A 12,209-nucleotide genomic window follows, 5' to 3' on the forward strand; every position below is an offset into this window, starting at 1 on the left:
TCAAGCACTAGCAGAACGATAACCTACAGAAGAGTAAGCTTTCTCGTTAAAAGGTAAGACAGTAAATATTTTAGGCTTTCCAGGACTTTTCACAGCTACTACACCAGGCAACTATAGTTACAGAATATGCAAATGAATCTTTCATATGTAAATGTATAGGTTAGTATTCCAATAATATTTACAAAAAAAAAAAAAAGATCGCAAGCCATAGCCCATAAACCATAGTTTGCTGAATTCTGGCTTACAGGCTTATTTTTGGCATTCCTTATGTTTAAGTCATAGCACAAAAGCAGTGGCCACTTGCCTTTACCTATCCATCTACCTACCTACCTACCTACCTACCTACTTTGCATTTCTGGGGTAGGAAACTTTGTGATGTGTGGGAAAGGCAAAGCTGTATGCATTTCCATTGAGAACCCTGGTTGTGAATGTTACAGGTGCTAACATTGCAGACAGAACTGCAGAGGCACCTTCCAGAGACCCCAGGGGTTGGTGACTCACAGAAGCAGAATTAGAGATGGGGAAATTAGGAGTGTCTGTCAGATGCAAATGCTCTATTCTTGGAAATTTGCTTAATTTTATGCAGCAAGTTTTATGCTGCAAAAGCGGTTAAAACAATGATACTTTTTGCAATGATGAAACTGAAGAGACAGCTGAGTTAGAGTTTTATTAAGTGGCTTAAGGAACAATTTCCTTAGGCAGTGGGTTTTTGGTTTTTTATTTTAAGTAAACTCTATGCTCAACTTGAGGCCAGAACTTACAACCACCGAGATCAAGAATCACAGGCTCCACTGACTGAGCCAGCCAGGCGCCCCTTGTGGTTTTTTGTTCTTAAGCCTGTCCAATTGAATTTTTATTTCTAATGATCTTTTATAATGATTTAGGATTATAACACAAAATATAGTATACTTTAACAAAACTGACTTTTTTGTTCATGCTTTTCCTCAGGTACACCAAGTCTGTGGACTCACATAACACGTGTAACTTTTGGTTTTATGTATCAACTTGTGTGAGTTGTGGGCCGTAGTCCCGTTATTTAATCAAACAGCAAACTAGGTGGTGCTGTGAAGGTATTTTGGAGACATGGCTAGCATTTATGATCAATTTAAGTAAAGGAACTTACCCTTGATAATGCAGGTGGACCCCATCCAATCAGTTGAAGGCTTTAAGAGCAAATCTGTTTGCCAAAGAAGAAATTGTGCCTCAAGATTACAGCAGTTTCCAGTCTGCCAGCATGCCCTATGGATTTCAGACTCCAGACTGCAACACTGACGCCTGCCTGAGCTTCCAAGTGGCCAGCCTTCCATACAGATTCAGAATTAGTAATACATTAAGTTTAAAACAGAAGTATGAAACTTTCAGATTTTTAAAAAATTGTATTTATTTTTTGAGAGAGAGAGTATGAGCAGGAGAGGAGCAGGGAGAGAGGGAGACAGAAGATCCGAAGCAGGTTCTGCGCTGACAGCAGCAAGCCTGATGCGAGGCTCAAACCCACAAAACGTGAGATCATGACCTGAGCCAAAGTCAGATGCTCAACTGACTGAACCACCCAGGTGCCCCCAGATTTTTTGTTTTGAGCAGAGTACCTGGTTAACTCTTGATGCAGGTGAATCTCAGGACAGTGGCAGATTCTGGGATGAGGGGGTCAGCATCAGGTCAGGGCTGGGGCTAGAACTCCACCTTGCAGACAGGGAAGGCCTTGTCCTGCACGGACCTGGTGCTGTTGCAGCCCAGCATTGTGACACCCAGCACCTGGCACCAGGTGTGAGTCTCCTTGTACCACTTTTGCATTGCCACTGAATCAAAGTGGCGACCAGGGTTGCCTGGAGGTCACTGTCTCACTGTTGCTTGCCAGACACAGAAACTTTCAGTGGGGGAAATAATCCACTCTGCTAGGCTACAGAAACCTACTTTGCTAAGAATTCTCTTGTGAAATATTTTTACTAAGTGGGGTCAATGTAGAGGGCAGAAATATAACCAGGTTGATAAAGGGTGAATGTAGACACTAGAGAGTGCTCTTCTCACCCAAGGTCCCTTGTCATTGACACACGAGAATCTGTCTGAATTGAAATCCCCCCATAAAACCATCTATCAGTTGTTATTGTTATGCACACAGCGGATGGAGCATTAAAAGAAGAGGTGCTTTCTTGATATATTAGCCTCCTCTTCCCAGAAGTTGCACCAGCAACCAGAGTATTATGGTTCTCTATTCAGCCTTCTTTGCACCAAAAAGCAACACTAAATAAAATCAAAACAGAGAATCTCACATTAAGGTCTTTGGATTTTATTGAAATGGTAGAGCTAGAGTATCTGACCACTCAGCCTCTGTATGAGTCTGCATCTAATCAAAATATAGAAACTAGTTATTTAAACAGAGTTTAATATAAATAATTATTAACCTATGATAAGAGTTAACTGTAGGATATAAGAAAAACCGCTATTGTATCCTAGGGCTGAGGGACAGTATCCAAGAAAGGGCAGATTTTGGAAAGGGACCTGATCTCCAGGGCTAGGGTTCAGATCTCGTTGATGCAATTGCGGCCCACTGCATGGCAGATAAGTTTGCTGGTTAGCCTGAGCCAGACATGGTCCACAGTCACTGGGCAAGCAGAAAGCAATCATCTGGAGTACAGTGGAATAGTCAGAACACAGACAAGCCTCAGGCACTTCCTGGACGCAAGAGCACGCAGAGTGAGTGGGGTCCCCAGTGGTAACCCTTCCGGCACCAGTAGGGCTACAGCCAACAGCCAGGTGTGCAGTCATGCAGAAGGACTAAGGGTGCTGGTGTGGCAGGACACCTGGGGTTTGTGGATTCCTGGCAAGAGGGCTGGACGTTAGAAGGGCCATGGAGGACAAACCTGGGAAGGGCATAAGATCAAAGGGAATCAGGGCATGGGTGCAGGCCAGAGCACTAGAATTCATGGTGTCCAGGTTGAGATGGCATCGGGAAAGTCATCACCAGATCAGTTTGGAGCTTTGAGGTCATGAGGGGACCACACATTCTGGTTCTGGGGCTGGTTTAGTGCACCATCAGATATACCCAAAATCACAGCTCACATTGATAACCCACCTCAACAACTGGCAACAGCAAGGGAGCCCCTTCCCCTTGCAATGTACCTCTCACGCCCTCTACTAAAAAGCTCAACATTTTTTCAGTATAAGATGCCTTAAAGGCATTCTGTCCATTACTGCAGAGCATGTGCTGAAGGATAAATTTGGGGCTAAGAGGCAGGATGTTGATAAGTGGCACAGCCCATCCCTTTGGTTTACCCAGCTTCCATATGCACCCCTTTACATACGTTTGACCTCTTATAACAGCAAAACACTGGTATTTCCACCTTCCAGAGATACCAGTCCTCCTATATGTTTTCACTGTTCTCCCAAATTAGACGACTCAGAGCCCCCAAGTCATTGGTACCCATCATGGGCTTCATTAATTATTCCTCAAAGCCAGGCACCCATCAAATATTCTATTACCTAAAAACTAAACTGTAAAGTTTATCTCCAGTAACTTGGGCATAAAATAGATGAAGCAGGATAAAGAAAAAGGGAATGGTGAGTATAGACAAATAGACACATACACATAATAAAGAAAATGTGCAAAGCCACTGTAGCCCTTGTTTATGTAATTGGTCTCAAGGTGTTAGTTCCTCAGTTACCAAGTTTCCCTCGGCCTCAGCCAAAACCTTAGGTGCTTTGGGTTCTTTACCTGGTGGAGTGACCAAAACCATTTCCCAAGTGTTTGAGTCCTAAATCAGTCTGCTTCTTTTGTTGCTGTGACAAAATAGTTTTCCGCTAACTTTACTATTAGTAGGAAGAGTAAAGGTCCCACATAGATGTTCATATCCTAATTCCTGGAACCGGTCAATCTATTATTACAAAACAAGTGGAAATTAAGGTTGCTAATCAGCTGACCTTAAGGTAGGGGATTGTCCTCGATTATCTGGTCGTGCCTAGTCTCACCATAACTCTTAAAAGTGGAAGAGGAAGGCAGTGGAGGGAAGAGTCAGAGATGGCAGTATGGAGATTCAGCCTCACATCGCTGGCACATCACTGGCTGAAGCCTTGAGTCAAAGAATGTGGGGAAGCCCCCAGCAGCTGGGAAAGAGGAGGAAACAGACTGTCCCTTCAGAGCATCCAGAAGGACTGCAGCCCTGTCAGCATCTTTATTTGAGCCCAGTGATACCCATCTTGGGCTCCTGACCTCCAGAACCGTAAGATAATAAGGTCGTGTTGTTGTACGCCATTAGGTTTGTGGTAATTTGTTCCAGGAGCAATAGAAAACTAATACACTGTCAAAGAAAGTTTTTATATCCATTGATTACTGAGAAATCTGATGTGTAAATTAGAGAATTAATTAAAATCCATTAATAAACAACAGCCACTGAGTCACCTAAGAATTATTTTAATCTTTTATTTAAGTAACAGTGTAACACACAGATGGTATGCAGCTGCTCACTGTGCACCTCAAATTTTTTCTCACAGGGCAATGAAGGGTTCCACCCAAGCCATCTGTCTAGGAGGATAGACCCTCCCCATCCTGGAGATCCCAACCATCTTCTTCACCTTTTAGTTTAGCCTGCATTTTGGAAGTGCTCCATGCTGAAGAGCAGCATATTCAGGATTATAATATTCTATACTCCACACCAGACATTTCTAAATCTCAAAGCTACTGGCATCTTCATTCTCCTTTCAAAACAAAATAACTTTTCTCTCACTCCTACCAAAACTCTTGCTTTGGTGCCTATGTAACTGAGCTCACACTTAACTATTCTAGAGAGGTCAAAAGCCTGGAATTGTGAGACCGAACTGTCCCTCCCCTCCTCTAAAGGTAACTCCAGCCTCATCCTTCAACCACCACAGCTGCTGAAGTACTACACAACTTGAATAAACAAACTGCCTCCATCTACCTTGCAATCTCCAAGTCTCATTCAGACCTCCTCCTAGATGCACTGTGCTGTGAGCAATAGAATTCCCTAACTTTCGAATCTGGTTTTCCCCTTAAAGGGCATTTTCTAACTTCCCCACACCACTACACTCCAACTCACCTCTTTAAAGGCCTCTGGGATTTAAAGTACCAACAAGCTGTTGGATTAATATAGCCATACTGAGCCCACCCCCTAGAAACAAGGAGGGACACCCATGTTGGGAAAGGTGGAACCAAAAATTCAGTCCCTTCATGTGATGTGAGAAAGCCTTTTAGTGTAAGTAATTTGTTCCTAACAAAGGTACAAGGTGTTACTGTACCTGCCTCAAAGGCACCTCAAATAGGTTTAAGTTTTATAACATTATACAAAATCGGTGACAAGTAACACTTTCAAATCCTATAGGTCCACTCTAAAGTGTGCATTGTGTGTTTATTCCTTGAAGGAATAAGGTCACCACTGCTATAAGATATGGAGGAATAAAAGAAATCTGGAATTAGTCTTATAATATTGAATGCAGAGGACTGTTCAAGGCTTCAGATAAAGGTCTGGCAAATCAATGTTCCTTTGAGGCAAATCAAGTGCCTCTTGGAGAAGACTAAAATGACACCAAGAACAGCTGGCTAGCAAATAGGAAAAGTGGGTCAATTTCTTGAGGGCAAATAAATTCTCCATCCTTAAGCTTGAGAGTATATAACCCTTTTGATACTGAGCAAAAGGAGTCTAGCAAACAATTTGGAGACTTGACCTGGTGTTATAGTCTCATTTGCATATGCCCAAGATGATTCATAAATTACCAGATTCGTTTACTATTTATTGACAGGACCATAGCAACTATTTTTTTTTTATTGCCAAAACCTCAGCAATTGTTTTTTTTTGTTTTGTTTGTTTTTGTTTTGTGTTTTTTTTTGTGTGTGTGTGTGTTTGTTTTGTTTTGTTTTTGGTCAGGACTCCAGAAACTTTTTTTTTTAAGTCAAATCACTAAGTATGATCGGCAGAAGAGTGATTTCTCTGTGTGTTTTTTGTTTTTAATAAGTTTCTGAAGGAAAGGCATATGTGAATATAAGAAACAAAAACTGTAATCAAACTCCTTTAGAAATGTAACTAAATATACAACAGCAAAATCCACCAAGATACCTAACACACTACTGTAGTTCTCTAAATTTCTCAAGCATCTGATGGAATCTCCATCAAATTGCTGTTCCCTACCCCCAAACAACCCTGACACCCCCCATCAGAGTTGCTGAATTAGCATTTATGTGGTGGGACCCAAGAATTTGCATTTCTCAGAAGTTTCTCCACGATCCTGATGCTGCTGATTTAAAGACTGCACTTAAAATCCACTGCACCAGAATATGGAGAACACAATTCTAGTCTAATAGAAAGGAATACTTATCAGCTGAACTGTGGGACTGACCTATCTGTATTAGGGTTAGAATAGAGATTTTCCCCAAGTGTTTCTGTTTAAATTCTGACCCTGGATGCCATCTGCCTCTTCATCTTTGGCTAGAGTGGAGTTTTCCTTTCATAGAGGAAGTGGTAACCAATGAGGTAGTCAAGCAGATGTGTGCAACCAGGAGCCTGTTCCGCTTACTTCTCCTGAGCGGTCTTCCCTGCCTTTGTGTTACGAGACTGGAAGTTCTCTTCCCTTTTCAACAGCTCTTCAAAAACATCATTGTGCATGTAAAAGAAGATGTACCCGGTGCAAAGCCTAGCCTCCTGCATGATATCTTCTTCGATACTCAATACCTGTAGATCATTGTAAGTGAACCACGCTTGCCTCTCAAAGTCATAGGCATCGCTGATATAATGGCCTGAATTTGGGGTCTTCCCAAGATGGCTGACAACACCAATGAGCCGATAGGAATCGAGATCACTCATCTTACCACTTCTTTTTGGTTTTGTGGCTTCAGTTTCTGACTTCTCCTTATTTAAACATTCTTTGTTTCCAGGGTTTTTATTGGAACCCGGTGCCCCTAGGGAATTTGCTTTGGCCTCCTGGAGACGTAATTTTGCAGGTTTTCTGAGGTTCTTTGCATACCAGCGGGTACGTGTCTTCAAGAGGGCTCCAAGCAGTGCCTGCCGCAGGGCTTGTTCATAGATTTTCATCCATTCATCCTGCTGGGTCTGTTTAGTCGGTTTTTGGAATTCTTTTGGAATTCCGTTTTTTTCACGTTTGTAAGTATCTTCAATAGTCTCAGTGCCACTCTTGAAATCTATAAGCGTATTAGTTGTCTCATATTTCTTTTGTTTTAGATTTTCAGACATTTCTTGAAGATAAACTTCGGCAAGACACCTGTCTGGACCACTGGTGGGTTTACCTTCATCTTTCTGGATCTGAGAAAGGGACGTTGCTTCAAGATCCATCATTAAGCCAGCAGCTAATAGCTCTTTTTCAATGACTGCTCCATTTCCTAAGTTTACTAATTCAGACTCAGTTATATTCAGTTTAGGACATTTTCCCAGGTTTTCTTTCTGTTCTCCATTTGATCCTTCACAAAGAATCTGGCATTTTTGTGGTTCAGACTCTTTGTCTGGTCCAATGTGTGGAATCAGAGAATCATTGGATGCCAAGGTTGGCTTTGTTGAAGGTGTTGATAGAAAGAAGTTTCCAAATTTTATGCTGTGAAAGACTTTTAGGATTTGGAAATCCCTAGTAAGCACATTCTTGCTCACAGGAGGAGGTGGCTTGGTAGTTTCATTGCAATGAGATGATATATTTAAATGTGTGGAAATAACGACTTCCTGGTCATCCTTCCTTAGCGACCAAAACTCGTCAAAGGTATAACGTTTCAGATGAACAATAAGAACCCTGGGTAGCCTACTAAATTTGTGCACTGCAACAGAACTCTTATGCTTACATTTCCCACATTTATATTCAAGCTCTTCCGCTCCAAAGAAGAGATCAAAAGCAGACTGAATAGACAAAGGAAGTGATTTCGTTCCTTGTGGAAGGTTGATGGAGAGATAATTATTCACTTCGGTCTTGAGAACAACATGACCACAGGCTTGACAAGTAATAGAGCGCAGCAACTCAAACTCAAAATTATTGATGATGGGACAAACGAGCACTTCAGTGGCAGCACTTCCAGGAAAGATCTGTTGAGCTGGATTCTCCTCTTCAGATTCAATTTTAGCCTTCCATATGGTGTTTAATTTCCCCATGCTCTCTTTCATCTGATCTAAACAGTGACCTAAAAACTCATGAGCATCGTTTTGTACGTTGTCAGAGAAAATCTCTGCAACTGATGATATGGTTTTTTTAAGGCTCACAAGTAACCTCTCCTTGATTTTTATGTTATAAATATCTTTCAAAACAAACAGCTGTGCTAAACATATGCTAAGAGCATCAAGGGGAATTTTACCCCATGGGGAATCCTTACTGAATAAATCATCAGCAAAAGACGGAATCGAAAATAAGGACTGTAAAACTGCATTCATGTAACAGGTGTTTCCCAAATTGGGGAGGCCTTGCAATAGTTTCTCTGGGTACAAGTCAAGGGTCATCTTGAGTCTGTCCCACTCTGGCTTATCTGCACTATACTTTGCTTCCAACAGAAATGCCAAATATATTTTCTCACAAAGCACCTGAAGAACACTAACACCCTGAAGGTAAGGGTTTCCAGTAGAATCGGTCTTGAATAAGTGTTCAAATGCTAATTTCTTCTTATTTTTTAACCTAAATTTTTTCTTCCTATTGTGGCTTACATACCTCAAGAGATTTGTCTCGGATTTCTTATCTCTTACAGAGCTATTCTTTTGCAGGAATTTCCCACCCATCCCTGAACCAGATGATAACATTCTTTTTCTCTTCTCCTGTCCATTTTCTGGTAAATCATTGCAAGTAAGTGTTGATGACCTTGATGCACACAAAGGCTTCTGCTGAAGGTCGGCTGTTCCATGTCCTTCTCCTGCCTCTAAAGATCCACTACTTGACTTACTACATATTTCGTGAGATGAACTTTTGTTGATTTCCTTCTGTGTTGTTGTGCGGGCAAAGATCCCTCCATCCTTAACAGGTTTCATGGATGGTTGATTATTTTGAGGGAATCCATCCAAGAACATCTTCAACTCTTCAGCATCTGCAGAAGATAATCCTTCAATAAACAAGAAGCTATTATTTTGGAAAGTTAAATGCAGGTGATTTTGTTTTCCTCCATAGGATCTAAGCACCACATTTTTAATATTATTAGTTAGTTGAAAAGTTGTTGATTCTCCAGTGCTGAAATAGACCAGCAGTCTAATATTCTTCTTTCTTTCCACTTTTCCAATGTATGCTTCTTTGGGCTTAGACATCCCCATATTCCTGCTCCATGTATGGACAAAACCGTGTGCTATTAGAGTAGCCATACTTTACAAATAAAGTACAGGTATCTTTAATTATTGACAATCTTGAAGTTCCAATTTGTTTTGCAAGCTCACTTCTGAAGACAACACCAAAGCAATGATTCTTTAGTTCTCTATAAGGATGGCCTTATTTCTAGTGTTGGTTTTATACTAGAGCCTCTTCAGGTTCTGGATGTCCAGCTATTTAGTAATAAAACCAATACCCTTTAAGAGCTGTCCATGGTTACCATGAGGGAAGAATCTTGATTTCCACGGCAAGGCAGTTACTGGAAAAAAAAAATCAAGAAAAATCATTTAAGCTATCCGAGAAAATGCTTGGATAGAACTCAAATTCTACTCCCATACACTAAATCTTTACACTACAATACTAGATTCCATTCTGATTAATTTCCCCCACTTAAACTGAAATCATTAAACACTTGGAAGACTTTCAGTAAATAGCTGAAGAGCATAATGAACAGTGTCTCAAGTGTATGCATATAATGTGCTAATCCTCCTGTCATAGAATGACCCCACAGGGCAACCATAATAAGTGAATAAGAGAGTGGAGGCACTAGGCAGCCCTCAAACCAATAATAGATGAATAGCTCTTAATGTCCAGAAATCTAGAGGACTTCATACACAGGCCACTAAATGTAAGTCAATCTACCTCTTTCCAAATCCAGTTATGCTCCTTTCTTTCACATGGCATAATGTGAAGTCCACACATTATATCCCATGTGGGAGGGTCTAACCTATCACTGCTTAAAGCAAATATCTCCAGCCCCAACAAGCCAAGATGACCTGGTATACTCTAAGCAATCCTGATTCTTCTGGTAAGTGTGGGGTAATTGAAAATTCAAAGCCATGCTGAACAAGAACATAAAAAACTCATTACAATTTTGAAAGGTGGTTAAAACAAGGACTGAGACCAAGTTCAAGACTGTGTTTACTATGCTTTACTATTGAACAAACCAATGCAGGTAGTATAAACAATTTACAAGAAACAGGATATGATGAATGGAAAGTTTCCCATTGGCTCCAGTGTTGATTTCACTGTTATTTTGGAGGTATGCCTAAAGTTTCAAGGTTGGTATAATCCACACAGAGTGAAGAATGCCCCAGGCTAAAAAAGTTAAGAAACCAATAGTCTGGTGCCCTTTTGGCCATTATACCAAGGGTAAAACTAAGTCAGCATTAAGGGTCTGTTATTAACACACATAAATTTCTTACTAAGTCCCAATTAACATTTTTTACTTCTATTTCTTAATGCGTCATCATACGGCCTAGAGAAAAAGTGGTAATGCTCAACATGGGTGAATTATGCACTAAACAACACCATCTTCTGGGTCATTAGTCCTGTTTTCCTCATACCTGCAATTATGTTCATATTCCCTGTCTAAAGTGGAATCACGAGTAGATTCTCTAGGTCAGCTGCGCTGAGGAGAACTGTCATGAGACCTTGCAGTATAACTGGGTCGCCAATACAGGCAATGGAAAAATCACATGCAACAACTTCTAGTAGGCTTTCGGTCTTATATGCTCTTTTCCACAAAATACTATCTGGACACCTTTAGGACTTATCTAGCCATCCATGGACAGATACAAGGCATTTTCATCCAGGGTTAAATATAGGACCTGGACCTGGACAAGTGATTGTGAGATCTGTTTGTGTTCCAGACTACATGGAAATTAAGACTGTAAAGTAACCATTTTTATAATCACAGTCTAACACTGTCCTTCTGATTGGCTAGAATTGCTTCCACACTCTCCTCCAATTAATCACCTCTTGCAACTGACATGAAATGCCTGCCATGCATTTCACACAAGCTAAATTGGTTTAATTTTTGAAATAATCCCATTTCTCTACTCCCCAGGTGCCTTGCCTACTAAACCACAAATGAGATAGGTATTTCAACAAATTAGGTGTACCAAGTTTACCTGACTCAGGTCATTTTTGGCTTGAGAACTTCACAGCCATCCATTTTGAACTTCAGTCCAAGAACTCCCCAAACAAATTCTGAGGTTTTGCAAACACATCACTGATGAAAGCATCTTAGCTCCTTTTAATTAGTTTCACAAAGTTATAAATCTATAACCCCAATTCTTTTCATATTAACACTTCTAAGCACATACTGTCTGCTTTGCAACAAGCCAAATATCCCTGGAGATTCTGCTCAGTACTCTGTAGGGTCCCTAACATCACCCTAGCAGAAGGTAAGTAAAAGGCGACAGTCGGACAGCAAATCACTGATGTAAGGAAAGAGACATTCCCATTGGGTTGTGAGGAACAACACCAGGATGGTGCACAAAGATCTCCACAACCTCCATGGAAGAAGTTACAGTAGAACTGAAAACTTAACCTATCACCAAGTGCTCTAAAATAAGACAGGAAAATGTCAATTAAAAAAGCCCCACTATGGATAATTCTGCTGGTCATCCTGTATCAACTACAAATGGTCAAAAAATACAGCCAAATGTCCCAGCTTTCCAAAAATGTCTCGAACATCCTATGTAAACATTCACTAAGCTTATGAGCTTGTGTTCAAGGCAAGGACAAATTCTTGAGTACTAAGTGAAGAAACCATTCCCCCAAACCCTAAATGTTCTAAGATGGCATTAAAATGGACTTCAGATATGTGCTGCTAACAACCAAGACATCATCTGTTGGTAATGAACACTGCTCTCTAAAACTGAATGGATCCTCCTAATCAGTATATGCCCACTGGTATTGACCACAGCATAAAATATGCTAAAAAAAATACAAGGTTTAGTGATTCTCCTGACAAATATTTTCCTTTAGGCCAAGTCGAGACCTTAGGTTATGAGGTATCAGAGATCAGTGTGCTTTTCCTCCCACCCCCACCTGCTTCTTCCATGCTTAGCCCTCCACAATACACACTAGTGACTCCAAAGAAGTTCTATTAGTAACTAGCATTCGACTAACACCACAATCAA

At 40.8% G+C, this 12,209-nt stretch overlaps 1 protein-coding gene across 2 annotated transcripts in view; it reads right to left on the reverse strand.

The window, feature by feature from the left end:
- Positions 1-5,828: 5,828 nt before the first annotated feature.
- The window catches only part of USP26 (ubiquitin specific peptidase 26), a 52,091-nt gene continuing 45,710 nt past the window's right edge, over positions 5,829-12,209 (reverse strand). For both annotated transcript variants that reach the window (XM_047843110.1, XM_047843109.1), the window contains one exon: positions 5,829-9,538. In XM_047843110.1, the coding sequence (XP_047699066.1) occupies positions 6,516-9,275 (2,760 nt within the window). In that variant the 5' untranslated portion in view covers positions 9,276-9,538 and the 3' untranslated portion in view covers positions 5,829-6,515. The remainder of the gene's footprint in view (positions 9,539-12,209) is intronic.

Source organism: Prionailurus viverrinus, chromosome X, assembly GCF_022837055.1.
Source record: "Prionailurus viverrinus isolate Anna chromosome X, UM_Priviv_1.0, whole genome shotgun sequence".
Lineage (NCBI taxonomy): Eukaryota > Metazoa > Chordata > Mammalia > Carnivora > Felidae > Prionailurus > Prionailurus viverrinus.